We start from the raw sequence: 24703 nt of genomic DNA on the forward strand, positions 1-24703 counted from the left end.
AAACCATCGACCCTCCCCCTACCTTTCCAAAAAAGAGAGTTTTAACATGTGCTCTCTCCTCTTAATCGTGTTCACTGTTTTAGAAATTTTTTTCTTCTTCTAATCATGGCACCACCATATGCCGTCAATACGCCACGCCGCTGTTTAAAACAGTTTTATGTATAAGAAAAGTGTTATGCAAAATTTGAGTCTGATTTTTTTTTAGACTAAAAATGATTTACAAAATCTTCATGAATAAACAAGTAAATTTTTTTTGAAAATCAGTTTTATCCTTTCTATCAATTTCACAAATAAAAATACATTTCTATGATTGTGTTTCCACTTTGCTCAGCACATTTTAAAACGTTTAGTTAATTCTTGAAACAGAAACAAACAAACCATCAAACAAAAAAGCAACAACAACAACAAAATGAAAACAGCAGAAAAATAAAACTGTCAAACAAACAAAAGCAACGAAAGTTCTAGTGACACCGCTTGTTTTCTTTCTCATTTTCTATTTACAAACGCGGTGGTTAAAATTCAAAATTTTAAACTCAAAAATGTATTGACCAAAAAAAACAAAAAAAAAAACAAGAATTTACCTTTCGTTTGTTTTGACACTTTCGAAAAATATTTCACATTGTCATGGAGATCAGCAGTGGATCATCTTAAATGGCGTCATGGAAACATGATAATTATTGATGAGCAGACGGATTGATTGTCAAAAACAATATTTAAAAAAAAATTAAAATTTTAATTGAGGAAAAATACATGTAAAATTTTAAAGAACTACAAAAATGAACATATTATACTTGTTCAGTGCTTTACGTTAAAACACGAAAGAACAATTTGCCTTATCGTACCTGACATTTCAGATCCCATACACCACGCTCACAGACTAACCAATCACATGGATGAAAATACTCAGATTAAAAAAGAAAAAAAAGAATAACCAAAACACTTAAATTTCAGTATGGTACATGCATGTCTGAATATCGAGACAATTAAAGACAGAATTATCATTTTTGGAAAAAAAAAGTGGGTTGTCTTGAGTCCCGGCGCTGCCCGCTTGCCTTACTGGCAAAGTTCCAAAACAATGACCAATGAAACAATGTGTAAAAACCTTTTATCATAACGAAATAATATTATTGACAAAAACAGAAGCTCACGGAAAGGGAATAATGATGTCTAAAACTAATAGTAATAACAGTTAAAAGACAAGACATTGAATAAAACTCATTTATCACAACTATCTTGATCATTCACATGACTTAAAACAATAGTTGAATTAAAGAGAAGGGACATACCTCAAACTTTAAAAAATAGTATGAATTCAATAATTTAATTGTCAGCTATCTGGTTACTAATCATAGCAACTGGAAATGGATCACCAAAAAAAACAAAAAAACAAAAAAAAAAAAAAAAACAAAACAGGAACTCTAAAACCGATAGAGAGACGCATAAGACACAATTTATTAATAATACCACTTCAACTCAAATATTATAACGAACTCCTTTAGACCATGAAAATGTTATAGATAGAATGAAGTTGACGTCACTCGGGTCATTATTATTGTTTTTTGTGTAATTCTCACGTAATTGAGTAATTCTCATTAAACTGTGTCATCCAGACAATAAACGTTTGAGGTTACATATAATTTTGTGTGTTGGTCCGTTGTACTTCCGGATGGCAATGTTGTAAGCTTCTTAGCCAAGCGCACACTATAGATAGTTCATAATAGGTGATGAGATGGATGGGAAACAAGAAATTTGAATAGATAAGGGCGGTAATCATGATTATCCTATATGAAATTTATATATTGCACGTTACATCCCTTGGTAAATGCTCTTTTTATTATTATTATTATTATTTTTTTTTTTTTTTTACTTTCTTTCTTAGTGTCTTTTCGTAACTAACGCAAAAAGAGTACAATGGCGCGTGAAAGGCGACGCTTACTTTTCTAATTGGATAAAAATAAGCAATACAGAACTAGCGCATTACTATGTCCTTGTTTAATTAAAAAAAATAGTTCGTAAAAGGAATGGGACAGAATAATCAGGGAAAGAAGCAGGACTTAAGAAATCGTCCGTTAAATACAAAGATTCGGATATTACAAGTTGGTTCTATTAGATTTAGAATGTATTGGTAAATACTAGGTTGTATAAGGTAAGATGATTTTTAAAGAAAAAAATAAAAATGCATGTACTCAAAAAAGACACAAAAATTCCCTCGGAAGCACTCAACTCCAACAAAATATACCTGTGAGTTAGTAATGCCAAATTGAAATTTCAAAATTCAGAAGGTTGACAATATGCTCAAAGATGCACTATATGTTCCAACATTTCCACAAATTATATTTTCTGTTCAAGCAGCTACCCATGATGGGGCCAGTGTTTATTTTCAGGGCGAATGCGCAAAAAGTCAGTGTAGTGACTATTCAGTGAGTTTTCCGATTTAAAAAAGTGGCAAATTGTATTATCTTAGCACTAATTATTTCTAATACTTCTGAATCAACGGACAGTTTATGCTACTCACAAGATATAAATGATTGGCATGAGACACTTGGTCATTGTAATTTTTGATGATATAAAGAAACTTGAAAATGTTGTAGCTGCATGGAAGTTGAGTGTAAACAAAATAAAAAGGAATGTGAGGTATGTGTGAAAGGGAAAATGACACATGAAATACATCGAGGTCCTCGTAACGGTGCTGCTTCTCCTTTAGAATTTGTACACACTGACCTTGCAGGTCCTATTACCCCTAACTCATATGAAGGTTTCAAATAATCCATTTCCTTTATTGATGATTTTTTAGGTGCTACATTTGTATACTGTTTGAAGAATAAAAGTGAATCAGCTGTGGCAATAGAGGCATTCCTTGCCGATTCTGCCCTTATGGGAAGATTAATTCAATCAGATCAGAAAATGGTTCATAATATTTAGCTAAAGAATTTCAAACTATTCTACTTAGAAACCAGATCAAACATGAGAGAAGTACACTATGTTCCCCACATCAAAATGGGACTGCTGAAAGGCAACGGCGCACCATTTTGAAATGACCAGATGTATGATTATAGAGAAGCAGTTACCCAAAGAGTTTTGGCCATATATGTGGCCATACACAGCTGCGTACATTAGATATAGATGTTACAATGCTAGGTTGCAAAAAAACAAAAACAAACCCAGATGAAGCGCTAACAAAAAGAAGACCAAACATATCTCACACGAGTGTTTCGGTGACTCAGTTGGTACAATGTCTCAGCTTAATAATAATAATAATAATAATAATAATAATAATAATAATAATAATAATAATAATAATAATAATAATAATAATAATAATAATAATCCCGAATCGAGAAAGGTGATTTTATTGGGGATGTTTTTATTCTTATATTTTTCTTACTTCTTTTGTCCGGCATTGTGTCATATGGTTACACTTTTTCAGATCCTTACTTTGCATTAAATCAGTTTCTCTTGCACACTTTCTAATGCACACCAAAATCTTCTTCCGCCGTAAAAAAATATTTCACACAATACTATTCCAACCCTGAATTCAAATATGAGTGACTATTGTGAAAATATTCTTCACATACATTTTCCACTAACTAAAAGGTTGTGAAAGTAAAAGTGATCTCGATTTCAGCACAAACTAATAATCCGAAATGGTGAAAATAAGCTCTGACGTTAGATGATAAGTGGTAAAGCTTGTTTTTCGTTGTGTCTTGTTAAAGTTGTATATAAATTATTTCAATTTGATTCCAGAAGTCATTTCCCAATATCTAAACCTACGGGCACATAATATTTCACAGATCGGATTTCCCAGCGCATTGATGGGCGTCTTTACTTTAACATTTAACAACGATGAGACCACAACTTGGGTCATCAAACTTGTAAACAAGAACACGTAAGTCTAAACTTAACACCTCTTCTTCTCATAACAAATGTTTCTCATTATTCTTGTAACCGAGATGGAAAGTATAATTCATAATATACGGTACGACTCTATACTTCCTTACTCTGGAAAAGCACATATTTAGAAATTTGGCCTGAAAACTCGTCCTTCAAATATCGATCGATTTAAATGACCCTCGTCTTAACAAAAACTTTCAAACCTGGGCCTGGTCATTAACAGAGTTGGCTTTGTCCGACAAAATGAAATAATAACCTAACAGGCGTCATGTCTCATCCTACATGATACGTGTTCCTGTTGGATAGGGACCCCTTATAAAGCGCCTTGACCATGCTAAGTGGATCTTGAACTATATCAAAGCTCAAGTTTTTATTATTGGGAAGTAAAGGGGAATATCCCGTCTCCACCACCCCCAATGCTCAATACTCCTCCTCCTTTTCCTCCTCCTCTTCAACATCAACATCATCATCACCAAACATTAGCAAGACAAGAGTTTTACACTCTTTACACCATGCTAATAAAGTACGGGTTAAACTGTACTTCAATTTCAATATACATCGTATTACAAGAATCACTCCATTGCGAGAGGCTTTCTTCATAAAAAACAAACTTCATAGCATTGGTCTGAAAGACTCTCTCCCCCCCACCCCCTTGTAGGGTTATATTTGGTGTATTTATATGTTCATGCTTATGTTTATGCTTTATGTTCATTAGTAGTCTCTGTTTCTTTGTTTCTCAGATGGTGTCCATCTTTTCTTTTACATCGTGTATGTGGAGATGTTAAATACTCAATAAACTTATAAAACACGATTCTATATTCTTCATGTAAAAGAAAGCTTGAGCGCAACCACTGAAGAGTAAACATGGTCGTCGTATTGTGTCCATCACCCCTACAAAACTGAAGAATTACGGGCGGAAGTTATCGTGCCCTTTCTGAACATCCATGCTCTTGAACACTCCTGCCCCTCAATAACTACATCAAGGGGTCCCGAACTCAATCCACCTGTCAGTGACACTGAAGTAGCAGAGACGTGGAGCGCCTTTGTCAGGGGATGGGAGGCATTCAGAATTGGTCCGGACAACAGCGATCGTGCTGCACCAACGCAGGTATTCCAATGCGCCAGCGAGTCCCTAGGAGACCTACTCCTGAAATCAGACCCAGCATTAACAACAAAACCTCTGAAGGATGTCCTTGCAGTGATGCGATCGTTGGCAGTGATATCTATAGCGCGTGGTGTCAGCAGAGTAGAATTGATCTAGATGAATCAATCTAACGATGAACCAGTCAAAACCTTCGCTGCAAGAATATGAGGAAAGACGGAGACCTGCGGTGTCACCACCTCAACCAAATGTTATTGTGGGAAGCAAGTCCAAGCGGCCTACACCGAAGAAGTCATCCGCGACGTACCACTGGCAGGAATATGCAATTTAGACATACAAAGGGAAGCATGCCAGATATCCAGGACAAAAGCACACATGATGTCATCGCAATCATCGCGTGCCGAGAAATGGCCCGGAACGTCACTCCAATGTCATCTGTATCGGCGATGTCAACCTATAAGAGTGACAAGCAGGCCAAGCTGGACCCTCTTGTGGGAAACCACATCTGCGCTACAGAAAGAAGCGAGGTGGTGGTCTTAACAAACAACCTTGTAAACATTGTTTAGAATGCTGGCAGGCCAACGAGCAAAAGCAGTCCTCAAATCGCCCCCCCCCCCCCCAGAAAGGCCATGCAACGATACTCACCACTCAGACGTAAGTGCGATCGAGGCAGATCCAGACCAAATATAGCAGATTTCTACACTCGGGACATGCGAAACATTTTCACTATCTGATTTGCTGAACATGACCAGCCCCATCTGTTATCTGTAGAGGAGATTTAAAATATGAATGCTGAAGAGTTTCAATGCAAAATGTACAATGATATAACAAATATTATGATAATACAAGCTGAATTCTTGTGTAAAGCTGTCTTGTTTGGGTATTTTTGTAATAGAAAACAGCTGGCTATTCGCTCATTCTCTTTCCAATGCTTATTTAAATTTGTATGCTCACCCTGGGTCGTTTAAAATTATAAGCACTCGCCAGAATGCTAATTGCAAGCCCCTATTTCTAAATTGTTATCTCTTGAATTTATATCATTCAAATTCTAGGTTTAATTTTGCTATTGGAATCTGGTATCGTCTTAACCTTTTTTTCCCTTTTCCACAGATCATGTTTTCCTGCATGGCGTTTCTTCTAGTAAGCATTCTCCCATGTTTGTGTCAATCTAGTCTCCACACGAAATTTTCTCATTTTGAAATACTGAGCCCACGCCATATTGCGGTAAGAGTGAAAAGAGATGTTAACGGACAAGAAAAGCACAAAACATTAACTCTATCAATTTTTGGACGTAAAGTCTACCTCATCTTGAAAGCCGGACTGCCTGAATCACTCATGTCACCGGATGTTAAAATTTACGAAATTGGGGCTAAGGGAACAAAGCTAAGAATCGTCCTTGACCTTAATGACTTTTATCAAGGGGTCATACAAGGCCATTCCGACAGTCGAGTCAACTCCTTCTATCACGAAGGCCTTTGGACAATTCAGGTTGTTCATCCTACAATGTCATTCTCCGTCGAACCCTTGAGCTTTCACGTAGACTTTGAGAAGAAACAAATGGTGGCATATCGACTTCGTGACGTAAGAAGTTTGAACAGGACTGAAAAACAATCCTGTAATCATTTTGTACACGACAATACTTCTTCCTCTTTTTCAACGAATCCAATTTTGAACAAGAAAGTTGAGAAGAGAGATCTAAATTTATCAGAGGATGCGACGATATCCGAAATCTTGCAAAATGAAATTAATGATCCTCTCTTAAACACAAGAGGTAAATTGAACTCCAATCCACGAATAAGGAGAGACTTAAAATCCAGTGCATCTTGCGATATATTAGCCGTAGCTGATTACACTTTTTACAACGGTTTTGGAGCCAAATCAACTGAAAGAACTGCTAAATTGTTAACAAACATATATTCACTTGCATTTTATATTTTCTCAAAAACCGAGTTCGAAGCAAAGAAAAAAATAAGCATTCAAATTAGAGACATGCATATTCATACTGATAAAGAATACCCTTTCGGATTTTTAAAAGTAAACGTGGGTAACGAGACATATCTCAGGCTATCATCTAAGGACAGTTATTTCAAAGAGTATTGTCTTGTTCACTTAACTACACAGCGACGTTTCAAAGACGATACTCTCAGCTCTGGCTTCACGGCAAGATTGATAAACGAATCATACGGTATCTGTGGGACCCATCCACAATTTTCTGGAAACGTGGGTTTTAGCACAGTCAGTTATAAAAACGTCATACTCCCCCTGACGGTAAGACGAAGAACTTGCTTTACTTCATATAGGTTTCCATATTTTCTGTTATAAAATTCATATTAGTAACGCCACAAAAATCGACACACACACACACACACACACACACACACACACACACACACACATATACATGTATAGACAACCACAAAAGCACAAATATGTAAACACACACGACCAAAAATTCACATTCAACAACAAAAGAATACAATGGTATGTGCGCATCGTGTCTTTTATGACTAAGTATACGAGGGTCAGTCAAATAGTAATCTCCCTAATCTAATTTTTCAGAAGCACAAACTGTTTTTTATTCGTAGACAAATTTAAATTTATATAATATTCCAGGGTGATCTTAATAATCCTCTCCTCTATTACTCTACAAATCTTAGTTTCCTAATTTAACCTCCTCCTTACCACCCGTAGGAAAATCGTCACATTTGTTACGATGCTCTAAAATAAATGCCTCGTGTTTCTAGTCATACAGATTATTGGTCAGTCATGAGTTGGGGCACAACTTTGGAGCAAGTCATGACGGGGTTAGAAAAACATCCCAATCCCAGTGCGTGCCATCCAATGATGCCGGTGGAAAGTTTCTCATGTTCCATAACCTGGTCACTGGTATCGAACCAAACAACTATAAATTCTCTCCGTGCTCTATACGTTCTATTAACAAAATATTAAAGGTGGGTGCTCCTTTTTTCTATCTCAATATTTTCGATGGATTGTGAGATGAATATAAAATAGGATCGGTGTAATTGAACAAAACACCATAATGAGTTAGCTCTCTGCTTCTGTAATTAATCTTTATTTCTTCCATCTTACTCTTCCGGCGTCACTATAATTTGTATTCCCTAGATAGACCTTTCAATGAAAAATCATTGCTCACAAGTTCTCATCGGATTAATATCGATCTTCCAATATGTTTTTTGTCTCCTGCTGGCTGTAATGTGGTAGAGATTAAATTTTTTATTTAAGAAAATTTTATGTAATAATTCTCCACACCACGCGAGCGTTTTACATAGGTTGTCAGCGCCTGCACTGATAGAATCGCCCTATTAATTAGAATTAAATTATATAGAGGTCTGTAGATCCTAAGATTTCCCTGTTACATATTACATGGAAATATTTAACAGCAATGCTTATTGGCTATGCTCTATAATTAAGCATAAGTATGAATAACGAGTCCAGTCCTTATAATTACATTAAAAGTAACAGATTATTGTTTAATAATGGTACGTATTTACATGTTTTTAAAATGTTTATGATTCATCATTGGTCACTAACAAAGGAAAAATCACAATATTTTTATGTTGTTGTGATTCTTAGTTTGGTAGAAGCTGAGGTCCTTAGCCGAACTGGTCGTCTCTCTGCTTCAGGAGGTAGGGGTGCCGTTTGATGCAATGGTGCGGTTGGGCAGCTCTTCCTATGTCCAAACCAGGAAGGGATGGAAATCTGGTTTGATATAAATAATTTATGCAACAGTCAGATTGTTCTGTGTTAATCTTCTTTGGCCTGTCTTTGGGACTGGAGTGCCCTAAGACAGGGATATAATATATATAATAATAAATATTATAATATATTTATGATAACAATATATATATTATATATATATATATATATATATATATATATACACACACACACACACACATATATATATATATATATATATATATATATATATATACATATATATATATATATATATATATATATATATATATATATATATATATATATTGAATCGTGTTGGATGCAAATATGGTACGAATAGTGCTCGGCATGTAGCAATGGAGCGAATTATTATTTATACAAGCAACAACACACAACAAACTAAACTCATGTAACACATAGTCCTGACGATGCCTGAAAAGGCCTGAAACATCGATGTAGACTGACTCCAACATTGTGATAAATATTAAAATAATATATATATATATATTATATAACACACCACAACCACACACACATATAATATATATATATATATATATTATATATATATAATATACATATAATGCTAACGCCCAGATAGCATGAAATAAATAACTGATAGGTACTCTGGCCTTAAGAAGTACCGGCCTGCGCTAGATAAACAAACTAGCTGAACCATGGTATAGATAGTATGCAGATGACGTCACTCAGGTCTTTGTTATTGTTTTTGCCATCCGCGTTTGTGAGTTGTTCTCACTAAACTGTATTAACCAGACTATAAAAGTTCATGGTTACACAGAGTTTGTGTGTTGGTCCGTTTTACTTCCGGATGGCAATGTTGTGAACTCCTTGGCCAAGCGCATTCTATCTATAGATAGTTCGAAGATGACGTCTTTCAGGTCTTTGTTATTGTTTTTTGCCATCCGCGTTTATGAGTAATGCTCACTGAACTGTATTAACCCGACTATAAACGTTCATGGATACACACAGTTTTGTGTGTTGGTCCGTTATACTTCCGGGTGGCAATGTTATGAGCTTCTTAGCCAAGCGCATACTATCTATTGAAAAACATGTTCACATTACATGTAGAAAGTCATAATGATATCATGCATATCAACCCCGTAGGAATGGAGACGTAAAAATATGCAGAAAAAGCTGTTGATACAGAATGTAGATTAGAAAGAAATTTAAGAAAATCAATTCAATGTAATCCACTTACCCCTTATTAATGACTATCACACCACTGAACAGGATAAAACACATCTATTCTTTTTTTGTGTGGAAAGAGACCGTCCTGTTATAAGTGGCAGGTTTTATAAGGCAAGCTTGTCCTGCTCACTCCCATATGGGTCCTTGTTTTGAAGATAAGGTGGTGGGGCGTGTCTGCCAGATGTTCACACTTTATTTTACATTGTCCAGTATTGGCGGAGTTTGAGCGATGAAGGTAGATTGAGTTTTCTATCTCATGTAGGTGAAGTTTGTGTCTTCGTCACTAGGGAATTAATTGCGTGTCAACTGGAAAATGCCATATCAATATATCCACTTGTGACACTGGCCTCCATTTAATTTTTTTTTTTGATTGAGAAAAAAATCATTAACACTCAAGCCAGGCAACATGAATGAATCATTTAAATTTCTCTTTTAAAAGAACGGCTTTATACTGTTGTGGTAAGGCCATCGGATCCTTGGGGGGTGGGGGGGGGGGGGGGCTGATTTGCTCTTACTTAATTCTTATCTTCCCGACAGTCAGAAAACGTTAAAGATTGCATATTTGTGAGTTGGTTACGAAAAGACTGGCAGGGAAGACTGGTGAACATTTTATTTAACCGCATCCAGACCACATGACTTTGATTCAGATGAAATAAGTAACTGGCTATGAGCAGTGAGAGATAGTGTACGTGAGCTAGAAGAAGCTATCAAAGAGACAAATTAGGGAGCGGGCACTGGTGTCAGATAAAGATCTGAAAAGGTGTCTATGAAAGAGGCCAGACAAAACAAGAAATAAAAATACAGGAGAAAAACCATCCCAACAAATCCAGTCTTCCTCGACTAGGGATCAAACCTCAGAGGTTTTTTGAGTATTGTTAATGTGATAATAAACGAAGCAACTATTTGTTTCTATATGAAAATGTATTTATTTACCAATCCTCCCCAGCTGCGATCCAAATGCCTGACATCTTCAGATGTCCTTGATCGTGACCAGTGTGGCAACGGCATCTTGGATCATGGAGAAGAGTGTGACGCAGGGAAAAATGCCAACAATGACACATGCTGCACACCGACGTGTCGACTCATACCAAGGGCGGTCTGCTCATCCTTTAATCATCCGTGTTGCATCAACTGCACACTAGCTCCCAAATCTCACCCCTGTAAACACAAAATAGAGCATTCGTGTTTTGAAGATTCCTTTTGTGACGGTATTCATTTCTATTCCTGTCCTCCTTCAAAAACAAAACCTGATGGCCACAAGTGTGAAAATCAAGGAGAATGCCAGAATGGAACGTGCATAAATTATTGTTCTCTTCTAGCTCAAAGAAAAAGGCCCCTAGAACGACTTGAACCGTGTAATTGTGAAAGTAATAGAAGGTCAATGTGTTCTATTTGTTGTAGAAACGCCCTCAGCAACCAAACATGCTTTGATACGGGACAGATTTACGACAATGGTTTACCTTGCAATATTGGATTCTGTGAAAATGGTATATGTAAGAAAACTGGTCCTCTGGATACGGCAGATTGGTCTGATTTCCTCCTGGAGTCCAAGTGGAGAGCAGCACAAAACATTGACTACAAACTCAACATTAATTATTATAAACAATTCATGATTCTCGTTGTTGCTTGTTCATTTATGCTCTTTTTGACATGTACATTATTTTTATTCAGAGAAAGATCCATAAGACAACTACTATCAGAACCTTACCTGATGCGTAGGCTTAAGTCTCTCACCCCTAATTCCCCTAACATTTAAATTAGATATTACACTTACTTAGACTAACTCGTATTTTGTCCAAAATTATAATTATAAGCCCTCCCCGTTGATATTATGTGCTTATCTCTCATTAACAACAGAAAATAAAGTGAGTAGAAAAAAGCCTGAAGACAATAGAGAATAAAAATTTCGCGGCGAACCCACGACTTACTAATACGACAACTCCGCCTGGTCGTGAGAGGGACGCTATGCAATCGACGCCATCCACCACTCCAAAAAAAAAAGTGGTTTCATACGTAGTGTCTATCCTGAGTCCCTCTCACGACTTCTTTAGGTCATGGGTTCACGACACACAAAATCCGAGAAGTTTGTTTAAAAGCCATCAGTAATGCAAAAGCTCTATCTCAACAGAAACATATAACACAGAGACGATTGAAACATTTGAGTAATATCGGATATTGCGGTTGAAAATTAATTCAGAAAAGCGAGTGGAGCAGGCACTCATGTAGATAATAACAGAAAATGAATAAATAGAAAAAAGCCAGAAGACAATAGAGAATAAAAATTTCGCGGCGATGGGAGGGGGGGGGGGGTCGATCCACGACTTACTGATACGACAACTCCGCCTGGCCGTGAGAGGGACGCTATGCAGTCGACGCCATCCACCACTCCAAGAAAAAAAAGTGGCTTCAAACGTAGTGTCTATCCTGAGTCCCTCTCACGACTTCTTTAGGTCATGGGTTCAACACAGACAATCTCCAAGATTTTTATTCTCTATTGTCTTCTGGCACTTTTCTACTCACTTCATTTTCTGTTATTATCAGCATAAGTGTCTGCTCCACTCACTTTTCTGAATTAATATTCAACCCCAATATCCGAGCTTACTCAATGTTTCAGTCGTCTTTATATTATTTGTGTTGAGAATAGAGATTTAGCATTACTGAGGAGTTTGTGTGTTTTGAATCCATGACCTCAAGAAGTCGGGAGAGGGACTCAGGCTAGACACTACGTTTGGAACCACTTTTATTTTTGAGTAGTGGATGACGTCGATTGCATACCTCCAGCTCACGGTGAGGCGGAGTTGTCGTATCAGTAAGGTCGTGGGTTCAGGTCCCCATCGCCGCAAAATTTTTATTCTCTATTACTTTCTGTTATCTGTCATTGTACAATAGCATAACAGAGCGTTTTATTATTAAATCTTGAGTAGAATCTTTATTAGTTGTAATGTCAACAAAACAAAACAAGCAACAAAAAAAAAAAAAAAAAAAAAAAACACCCCAAAAAAACAAACAAACAACAACTCACGAGAAGGGTTTTGGTTTAAAGGAGGTTTGGGAACATATAGATAGAATGCGCTTGGCCAAGGAGTTCACAACATTGCCATCCGGAAGTATAACGGACCAACACACAAACTGTGTGTAACCATGAACTTTTATAGTCTGGTTAATACAGTTTAGTGAGAACAACTCACAAACGCGGATGGCAAAAACAATAACAAAGGCCTGAGTGACGTCATCTGCATACTATCTATACAAAACTCGTATTTTAAGATGAACATAACCTCAAAACGATTTGTACTGAAGATAAAAATAGCCCCAAAATTAAGATCAACTACCTAATTAAAAACATATCCCACACTTTGCTATGCGTCATAAACATGAAATGCATTATATATAAATAAAGTGGAAAAAAAGAAATATATATATCTTTTTTCCCGGTAAAGAAATGAACAACTCTCATTTATTTTTGTAACTCTCGCAACGTCCTGTTGCTACATTTTAGATTGTAATACACTTTCATGTCACATTAAGACTCGCGGCCTGAGAGGTCGCCTGACTTCGCAGCTTCTGTTGTCTTGATTTCTGTGAGGAATGAAGACCAATATTTTCTCTATTTGAGCTAGGTATTGAATTAAAATATTATTGTCCTCAAACTGTATTAAACTTTAAACTGGCCTTTTCCAACCTCGTCAAGGGAGGTGCGGGCAGTCTCCATTTTGTTTTTATTACCTTGAATTGAGATTGGAGATTCACCACATTTATTTGTAGATTGGTTAATTAAAAAAATTGTTGGGTAGTATATGTACTATTTAAAACCTGCCATAACTGGGATCTATAAAAGGTGTAAAAAATATTGTTCTGTTGCTTTTTTGGTTAGGTCAAAAAACCGAAACAATTTAATTTTCGTTTGTCACTTGTTTTCAAACCACAAGCTGTTCAATGAGATACTGCATTGAACAGAGATAATTTCAGTGCTCGATGTGTTTTTCTTTTTAATTTTCTAATTGTGAGCCAGCGTCTTTAGATGATTTCTATGCCTCAATATATTTTCGTATTATTATTTACTTTTAAGTTGTGCCTTTTCAGAATACAATCAATTCTCGTAAGGGTGAGTGATCTTTTCCTTACAGTCAATATAGTTTATGTGTTTCATTTCATTTGAGATTAAATTATCTGATGTCTTTTCTTTTCTAAATGCTGTTTGGTTATTTATATCTTCATATGCATGCACACGACAAAAATATAATAAAATAATTACGAGTCCAGGGCGTTGTTGTTGTGGAGGTCCAATATTATTCTAAAAGAAAATTTTAATGTTATATCTTTGGTCTTAACGTTTATTATCAATTCTCTTCATGATAATTTACAACTGTTTACATTTTGCGGATTTCACCCCCTTCTAGAATGTCGCTAAGAGTGTCCAACAGCTTGTGTTTGTGATTTGCATCAAAACGTTGTCGGCACCTAATGACCGGCTGTATTTAATTCTACCCGTTGATGCATAGCGCTTTGAAGATCTCGTAATCCGAATTGTTATGGTCTGACTGATATAATGGAAATACTTTCAAACCACCACAAAATATTGTCCATTACAACCATGTCAAATCAAGCCATTAATTACGTTCAGTTGTCGAACATGCAAATACGAGTTTTTACCTGGGTGCCCATATTAGCAGGTCTGACAACCGAACGCAATGATGGGCTTGTTTTTATATTGTTGTAATTCGCTTCAACAGTCATGTCGGACGCCCTTATGAAATATTTCTCCGACGAGCATAAAAGTGTATCCAGAGGAGAAAAACATTATAGATATGATCATGTTTTGACTTTTATACACTCTGATCACATGACATATGAAACGTTCAAGCCAGCACGAAGAATAAGAAGTACCGAATTTCTTTGTTTAGAACCACGCTGCTCGCCGTTGCTGGGCGACGTGACATCAGACTATTGAATCCAACAGACAACATTTTGAGTAGGTTTGAGAGTATATCCATTACAACAACAAGACCATAACAAGTTGGGTTATCAGAACTGAAATCAGTATACGTTGGCAGGACTCGTGACACCTGGCGTCTACAATTTGGGGCTAATGGAGACGTATTTCTTTCACTTTGTGACCAATCGTATTAAAATGGTATTATGTCCGTGTGAACCTGAGGCATCAGATTGAATCCTAAGCTATACTTATTAAATTTGCTACAATTAAATGTCCTCATAAGGAGAGTGAATATTTCCCCCCTATTAACCTTTGAAAACATGTCACTTTCTAATGATACTTTAATTCACTCCGTCATAATACTAGATTAAAGCGGCTGGACACAAAATTTCCGATTTAAAACGAAAGTCGACACATTCTCAGGAAATTCTTTTGTTTTACTACGTCTTTTGTAGAGATGCTAAGAGAATGTTTAGTGTTCTGGGATACTCTGGAAATAAAAACCCAGCACATTTTAAAGGTTTTGGCCAGTTGTCTACCCCAGCTTTGAGATTTTTTGCCAAGATGAGAGTAAGTTTAATTGACCTAAATTTGAAGGAAAAGATTTCTGGCAAATTTATTTAAATACGCACACAAGGGGATCCAGATAGCTCAGTTAGTAGAGCACTCACAATCTAAAGGACCAAGATCGATCCCGGGTGCAGTCGAGATTTTTTTCTGACCCACCCTGTCCACTCGGAAGTGATTGGATAGCTGGATCTGTTAGATTTGGCGGAAAGTACTTTGCGATTGACTAACATCCTATTCACAGGGTGACAAGCAATTGTTATTGTTTGTTTTACGCTATAGCAACCGTGATATACTCCAGGTCCATGGGTATAATGGCTTTGATATTAGAATATTAGAACTGTTTCTCACTCAGGAAAAGATTTCAAGCATGCCCAGGCGAAATGAAATAGTCCCATTTAAGAACAAATTTACAGAGCCAATTAGTAAAGACAAACGATTTAGAGTTAGAGAAAATAATACAAGGATGTTGTTGACCGATAAAGACTTTATCAAATGGGAAGAGAGAGAGAGAGAGAGAGAGAGAGAGAGAGAGAGAGAGAGAGAGAGAGAGAGAGAGAGTGTGTGTGTGAGAGAGAGAGAGAGAGAGGGAGAGAGAGAGAGAGAGAGAGAGAGAGAGAGAGAGAGAGAGAGAGAGAGAAATCCAACGATCTCCTGCGCCTCAATGTAGAAGAATATTCTTCTTCTTCTTCTTCTTCTTCTTCTTCTTCTTCTCATGATGTCTTTGTGGCTGAAAGTCAACAAGATGCAGAAATGCTGTGGTCTTCTCAAGCTCTTGCTGAGATCCATAGACCTTCGACTTTAGTGTAGTCTTCTCAGGCCAAATGGTCACCCTTTGCTCATTGTACTTTGTAAGTCCTGCAAAAAATTCCCCTCTCCACCTTCACAAATAATAATTACATAACGAATTGGATTATTGTTATTGTCACTTTTTATTGAATATCATTTTCATATTTAGAAGTTTGAAAATAAAATAGAATGAGGTTTGCAGTGCTTGATTTTGTTAAACTTGACTAATTACATCGCAATGAACGATAAAATCAAAGACGATCGGACCATAATAGTTAACAATCAAGATTTTAGACCCACATTAAAACACTTAACAGACACACGGACATCTTCAGACACAATATAAAATGTAAGTTTTTATCATCTCCTTGAAATCCTGATAGTTCAGTCGGTATAGCACTCGCTTCATTCTAAAAGGGAATGAAATCGATCCTGTTAAAAGTCGAGATTTTTTTCTGAACCCCCCCCCCCCCCTCACCACCCGACTATGTTTATCCAGCAGTGATTAGGTTGTTGGATCTGTGCAATCTGGCGGAAAGTAATATTTCCGAACAGGCGTCATGTGTCATCCTGCATGTTAAGTGTTGCTGTTGGCTAGGGACCCCTTGTAAACCGCTTTGAGCACGTTTAGAGGATATTGCTCTCTATACATTCTCTAGTTAGATGCTCATTGCTGTAGGCTAGCGTCCTACATAAAGGGTAGCAAGCGACTGTTTTTGTCCGTTTCACGCTATAGAAACCGGTATAAATTCCTAATGACTTTGAAGGACCGACCATTGCCTGTCAGTCAGTAAATTCCAGGCAACACGAAGGAAAACAAATAGACATACATAAACCGTACGCATCATCTCATGACTAAAAAAAAACAAAACAAAACGAAAAACATAACAAAAACAATCAAAAATTAAACAAAACAAAACAAAGCAAGACAACGTGAGCAACGTGGGGCAATATCCACTAAACGTGCTCAAAGCGCTTTACAAGGGGTTTCAAACCAACAGCAACATTTGACATCTAGAACAAGACATGACGCCTGTTACGCGATATTGCATTTTTATTCCGACAAAGACAGTCCTGCTAATGGCCAGGTACTCATTTTACACATGAGTACAGTGAGAATGTGAGTAAAGAGCCTTTTTTCAAGGACCCGACAATGCGCCGCTGAGAGCGGGATCGAAGAACCCAGGACCTTCCGATCCGAAGGAAAGTGTCATACCTCTAGACCACGTAGCTGTACTACACCAATTTGATACAGTAAAATGTTAAAACAGCACTCATTAACAATTAATAACATAAATTACAATCTATAACTTTACATTCGGAGCACGATTGAACAATACGAACTATTATCGGTCAGAAATAATTGGCAAAAATCACCAAATGGATAGGATGTTCACTCGATGGCAAAAGTCCCCGAGGCAGTGTACCCGAATACCCTATAATATACTATTATCGGAAAAAAATAAGTATACACTTAGTTTTTGGAGATTTTTAGGGACGGCACGAGCGTATTGAAAACCTGACATTATCCATAGACGTCGTATTCGCAGTTTAAACGATGCAGATAAAGATAAAGGAAGTAAATCTGACTCATGAATGAACAACACAAAACAAACAAAATGTTTGTTTTGTGTTGTTCATTCATGAGTCAGATTTACTCCCTTTATCTTTATCTCCATTTCATTGACTCATTTAGGCACCTCTATTTATTCGTTAAACGATGCAGTTGGTGGTCATACACTTAACTTTTTGAATTTTGTGTTTGTTTTCGGTTTTGTAAAAGGGCCAGAGCTGCTATATAAAGTAAAATATCCCATTGATCTATATATCAAACAGTGCTGATGGTTTTCCTCGGATCCGCGGAAAGCCGTGAGTTTGGAGCTAGAGGAAGAATCCCTTCCTTTTGAAAAATTACATTTCCTCAATCAGATATATGTACTGACAGTGAGAGACTAGATGTGTGGTGGAGCTAACAGGTTCCGTTTCCCATTCTCCATAAGTTCTCTAGAGTAAGTAACAATATGATAGTGGTGTCGTTTCCATTGCTCTAAAAGCGGTGATTAGTGCAGAAAATGGAGTTTAAATTAAAAAGGCAATCGTTCAAAGCTTTAATCCTTTTTCACTTTTAGTCACCATCAGCACTGATCGAAATCTACAGAAAAAAATATTTCAAATGTTATAAACTTGTAATTATTCGACAAGGTTGTGAAACTCAACGCAGCTCCAAAAAGGTGTATAATTATTTTTGTCCGAAGTAGCGAATTCCCAGGTTTGAGAATTTTCGCCAAGATGAGGGTCGTTTAAATCGATCGATTTTTGAAGGGCGAGTTGTCTGGCCAAATATTTAAATACGTGTCTTTCCAGAGTTCGGTAGTGAACTGGTTAATTCCACCTGTTGTGATAAAGATAGCCTTCTTCGATTTCCTAAGGGAGATTTCTCGATTCTATAAAACTAAAGAGAAATGTTTTAAGATCAAGAAATGCGTGTTTTAAAATAATGAAGTATCATTCTCTAATGTTATGGCCTTTGAAAAGTCATTGAGTGCATTAACCAAAAATTTGGAGATTTTCTATTTTTTATTGCAACTAATTTCCAAAACGTAGATTCTCTAAAATTCATTTTAATCATAGTTTTTATTAAAAATTTTATTCCAGCCAACCAATTTTATACCTACACTTCTTTAAAAAATGTTTTATGACTATTCATGCTTCTTTGATATATTATCATTAGGAAATACAGATTTCAACGGCTATTTTCTCAAAATGCAAATAACTAATGCTTAATGAAGACGGGACAGTATACAGTACCCCCCCCCCCCACCTTCGATTTCCTAAGGGAGATTTCTCGATTCTATAAAACTAAAGAGAAATGTTTTAAGATCAAGAAATGCGTGTTTTAAAATAATTAAGTATCATTCTCTAATGTTATGGCCTTTGAAAAGTCATTGAGTGCATTAACCAAAAATTTGGAGATTTTCTGTTTTTTATTACAAATATTAGTTTTAAGTTTTACAGTAAGTTTATTCATTCCTAATCGGAGATACACTCAACGTTATTTTATGATATATATATATATATATATATATATATAATATATATATATATATATATTTTATATATATATATATATGAATTTAACTAGTCTGATTCCCTTTCTTCCTCGCCTTCTTGTTGGAGTTCCTGCGGTTTCATCTTATACAAACACGCTCCAAACAAAACTAATCCAAAGATGCATGAAATTACCAGAAACGCAATGATCATGGGCATACTACCAATAGCTTCTCGGGGGAAAATCGCCAGTTCTGTCAGATCCCCACCCTTTAATCTACTTACACCCCAACTGTCCTCATCCATACTGCTGGATTCTTCACAAACGCCACTCTCACAAAATCCCAGATTGCACGGCGACCCGTCATCATAATAATGCTCAGTTTTGAAACATTGTGATTTGTTTGAATTGCTCTCTGACCCAAGTCTCTTACAACATATAGTGCACATTGCCCTTTCATCTTCATCACAGTTACATCTTTCATATCGCTCAAAAGGAATGCTCTTTTGGCCGAGAATGGAACAATAATCGATACACAGTCCATTCCAGCACTCTCCGTGGTTCGCACATTCCTTGCCGTTTGGTTTGGCCTTTGGGAGCGGACAATAGTGGAAGTTTACTCCGTCGCAGTAGGAATTATCTGAGCAGTAATTTTCGATGCTGTTAAAGCACCTCTGAGTTTTCGGTGCCACGGTGCAGTTTTTGCAGCAAGGATGGTTGTAAGCTGAGCAGATAGCGTTTTTCCTGAATCGACAATTGGATGTACAGCATCCGTGATAATCGTCCATCTGGAGAAGCCCAGTGTCACAGTCTTCACCGTAGTCAAGGAACCCATTGCCGCAGGTGTTGTGGTCAATAATCTCTTTTGACACTAAACATTTGGGACGAAGCTATTCAGAAATAAAAATAAGTTATGAAAACACACTTGGTTTGCTCACAATAGTGGCATTTTCAAAGCTAAAATGTCTTTTAACAAAACTATGTTTGTCTTTCACACACCATGCTACATGAGGTGAGATGCTATAAACTGGGGGACCCGGTATCAAGTTATGCTGTCAGCATTTTAATTTTAGTTGAGCAAAAGTAATAGCTAATTCTCCTAATTGAGTTGTGAATAAGGTTTGGATTATTTCGGTCCATTATCTTTTAGCAGCAAGAATAATATAGCATTCTTTCACGGGTTTTGATTTATAAAATGAGACATTTTGATCGCGGCAACCCACCCCCCCCCCCCAAAAAAAAATACATACAAAACAAAAAACAAAAAAACCAAACTAATTTAATAAATCAAAACCCGTGAAAGAATACCTTCATTCCACCCCTCAAAATAATTTTCTTAGATATTTCATAACTAATAATTTGTAAAAATACTTCATTTTTCAATGAATTCAAGTTATCTATAGTAAAGATGATTAAAGATGATTAAAGATGATACCCATAGGAAATTCCGGACGAAACGAGCCAATTTGGTACTTTTAATGCCAATTTAAAACAAAATAGCCATTAAACAAAAAAAAAAAAACAAAAAAAAAGAAAATCACGTCTAGACACCAACCACGGAAATGGGATAAGAAATTCAAGATTTTTATCTACTTCTACGGGCATTTACTAGAAACTGTGATGCCTCTAAAATTTTGGCATTTACTTAGACCAGTCTGAATCTTCCAGTAATTTGGCAATTTTTCCTCAACTGATGTGACTGTCTAGACATGATATGCCGGCTATTTTTTGTTGTTGTGAGTAATATTCTTTTAATTTTTGATATTCTTGTTTTCATAATGTGTATTAGCGGTGTGAATCAATAAAGGCACATTGAAATTGAAGGTAGACTATTTATTATTTTTATAAATGTGTTCAATCCATGTGTGAGTGATATTGTTTTGGTTCTTTTATCTCCCAACAGAAGATAATTCAGCTAGATTGAGTAAATGGTTGTGAATTTTAATTGTTTTGGATGCATGACAGTAGTAACTTCCATTCGACATTTGTATATTTCTACATCTACTTGCATGATAATTTAACCCAATAAAGAAACAAGTTGGATTTATATTCATGTGCACCAAAAGATTATTTTTAATCGCCAGTCTTTAACACCATATTTTAAACCAATAAAATGTGCGCAAATATTCTGTAAGCGTTGAATAATTTTTTCTTATCTCGATATAATATATACACATATATAACAAGAATATACTTAAGATTATTAGAGATTTTAAAACAGATATGAATTTGTTCCAGCATAAAAATTTAGCCTTTATCATCGAGTAGACTATTTTGTATCGCACTCCCATGTTCACAAAGTGACAATTAGGGAGCAGGCACTGGTTCGAGATAGTGATCTGAGAAAGTGTGTATGAAACAGTAAAAGGCAAAGCAAAAAAAAAACAACAAAAAACAAACAAACAAGAAAAAGAAAAAAAAACAATGCCAAAAAATGTCTCTTCCAAGACTGGGATCCAACTTTATGTTAACCTCTGTGGTGTAATGGTGTCTTGTCTGACGGTAATCAGGGGGTCTGAGGTTCGATCCCCAGTCGAGGAATACTGACTTTCGTGGAAATATTTGGGAGTATTTTTCTTGCTTTGACTGGCGGAGGTCTTGATAAACTCATGGCCTGACACTGACAAACAAATGACGTCAAAAGACAAGTCTTTGGCCGCAAAAGAAAACAAATCGTGAGTTGTATTCAACAGTTCAACCTGGAGGATCACTTGTTTCCTTGACCTCTACTAAAGACAACTCACTAGGCCGTCCACAAACCTAAAAATGACGTCAAAATATTGATTTTAGTGGGTTTTAGTGTCAGGCTTTAGATAGTATGCGCTTGGCAAAGAAGCTTATAACATTGCCATCCGGAAGTATAACGGACCAACACACACAACTGTGTGTATCCATGAACATTTATAGTCGGGTTAATACAGTTCAGTGAGCATTACTCATAAACGCGGATGGCAAAAAACAATAACAAAGACCTGAGTGACGTCATATTCGAACTATCTATAAGTAAACGATAGCTACGGACTGGTGCAGTTTCACACACACTTTCTCAGATTATGCTCATACCTTTTCAGAATTTCATCTTGTACCTAATTTATCATGATTGTTTAAGATCGGCTTAACAAAGCTAGATATTTTTTTCCACTCAGTCCGTATATACTGTCATAAACTGAGAAAAAAAACCCCCCAATTATTAAATATTTTGGCCAGAAAAGTCTTCCTTAATATATCAATCGATTAATATGACCCTCATCTTGGCAAAAACTCTCAATCCTGGGACTTCGCAAAGTCTAAGGATTGAGAATTTTTGCCGAGATGAAGGTAATTGTAATCGATAGATGTATGAAGGACGAGTTTGCTGGCCAAAATTTTATATATGTGATTTTCTAGAGGACGGCGATTTATATCATTGATAATGATGTGATACAGGTACAGTGAGAGTAGAGAAGAATGTCAAAAGGAAGATTTTGAAGAAATCTTGATTTTCTCCTTTGTTTATACTAAACCACTCACACAATTAATCTTAAATTACTTTAACTATATTGTGCTTTGATTGGGTGAAAAAAAAAAGCCCAACAAGAAGAAAATTGCGCCGGCGGTCCTCAGCCAATGGAATGTCTCTAGAATACCGATACTCCGTGGGTGTCACAGTAATCAAAACTAAATGGCTTTAAATTAAATTCAATTAACAATCATAATAATATATCTTCATTGTCCATAAATAATATTATGGCAATTTGCCATTGAGTTACACTTGGACATACACACTATGATAACTATAATATAATATGCAAAGAGGAACTTCACTTTACAAACTGAATTCAACAGACATTTCGGTTCTTCCCACTCGCTTTCTAACTTTCTCCCTCCCTCCCTCCTTCCCTCTCTCTCTCATGCGCGCGCACACACACACACACACACACACACACACACACACTCAAAACCTACACATTACCTTTAATATTTCGCTCATTTTTCTTATCGAGCATGGAGAAAACTTTTTGTTGTTGGGACTGTACCCTTTCGTGGATTTATGCCACATGATGTAATGGCCTCCATGCTCTTCGTCAGGATAACACTCTGGAGGATCGAATGTAGGTGTATCATGTCGAGCACCAAACCCGTGAGCTATTTCATGGGCCAACACCAAACTGTAGGTCTGAAATTATTGAATGATTATAAACATTAAACTGCCAAAAATATGGAAAGACACGCCGTTTTAAAAAAAAAATTTGGTTTACAAAACGTGTCCTTCAAATTTCGATCGAATTAAATGACCCTCATTTTGGAAAAAAATCTCAAACATTGTCCCCCGCGAGGTCCCACATCGGAGAGATTTTGCAAATATGAGAGTCGTTTAAATCGATCGATATTTGAAGGACGAAATTTCGGGCCAAATTTTGAAATATGTGTTTTTCCAAGGTACGGCAGTTAACTGTATATACAATTGGCTATTTCTTAAAAGTCTGACGACTAATACTAATAGTAAATAATTAAACACACTTTTAAACAAAATACACTGAGTATTTGGACCGAGAATGAGCTCAACATGCCGGCAACGGTTTTGTTTTAAAAGAGCACTAAATGATATTATTGTGTATCGGCATGAAATCCGTATTATATTAGAATGAAAAAAAAATGGAAAAATAATTTTGTCCGAAAATATCATTTTTTTTCAGCAAAAGATATTAAACGATGCTTTGAAATGATATTAATAATTTATAGAAATGGATATAAACCTACGTGTACATATTACTTACTTTCCGGCCTCGTCCTCATTGACGTTGGCTGCCTCCATTCTACGATTGGCTGCCTATTCCTCTCGTCTGTTGACAGTATCTTACAACTCTCCTCTATGCATAGTTGTCCATTCTAGGATATTTTTATTTGGCCTAGGCCTTCCTCTTCTTCGTTTGTCCTCCATTTTCCCCCATACCACATCTTTCATTAGGGTGCATGAGTTTCGGCAAAATATGTGACCGAAAAAACGGAGTTTTCTCGTTTTGATGACATTTAGTAGTCCTGGCATGACTTCAAGCTCTTCCAATATGCTGTTATTTATTCTTCTTTCCCTCCAGCCTATCCTCATCAACCTTCTGCAAAAACCACATTTCAGCCGAGTTTTTAAGTTTCATGTCTTTCTTCTTGAAGTTCCATACTTCTGCGCCGTAGGTCATCACTGTCCACACTTATACTTTCACTAATTTTATTTTCAAATTTTGCCCTATGGATTTGCCTTTCCATATATTGTTTAGAGAAGTCATTCTTTTTTTTCGCCATTGCAATTCCGATATTTATATCCATCGAGCAGTCGCCATTTTGCGTTTTAGTGGATCCCAAATATCTAAAATGAGAATTACCTTCAATCTCTTTATTTTTAATGAGTATGGCTTGATCTTTAACTTCTCCGATTTGCATGTATTTTGTATTTTTGACATTTAGATTGAGGCCTTTAAGCTCA

General features: G+C 36.3%; 2 protein-coding genes across 2 annotated transcripts in view; one reads left to right on the top strand and one right to left on the bottom strand.

Moving 5' to 3' along the window:
• Positions 1-3659: 3659 nt before the first annotated feature.
• Positions 3660-14154, top strand: LOC144971735 (ADAM 17-like protease). Its single transcript, XM_078912809.1, has 4 exons — positions 3660-3886; positions 6104-7261; positions 7738-7944; positions 10851-14154. The coding sequence occupies exons 2-4, from the start codon at positions 6107-6109 to the stop codon at positions 11658-11660; spliced, it is 2172 nt and encodes a 723-aa protein (XP_078768935.1). The 5' UTR covers positions 3660-3886; positions 6104-6106; the 3' UTR covers positions 11661-14154.
• A 5180-nt stretch (positions 14155-19334) lies between these two features.
• Positions 19335-24703, bottom strand: part of LOC144971737 (ADAM 17-like protease) — an 11056-nt gene continuing 5687 nt past the window's right edge. Inside the window, exons 3-4 of the mRNA XM_078912810.1 lie at positions 23198-23401; positions 19335-20135 (exon numbers count right to left, since the gene is read on the bottom strand). Coding sequence (XP_078768936.1) covers positions 19335-20135; positions 23198-23401 — 1005 coding nt within the window. The remainder of the gene's footprint in view (positions 20136-23197; positions 23402-24703) is intronic.

This window comes from Berghia stephanieae, chromosome 4, assembly GCF_034508935.2.
Source record: "Berghia stephanieae isolate SIO BIC M18660-M18661 chromosome 4, UCSD_Bste_1.3, whole genome shotgun sequence".
In the NCBI taxonomy this organism is placed as follows: Eukaryota; Metazoa; Mollusca; class Gastropoda; order Nudibranchia; family Aeolidiidae; genus Berghia; species Berghia stephanieae.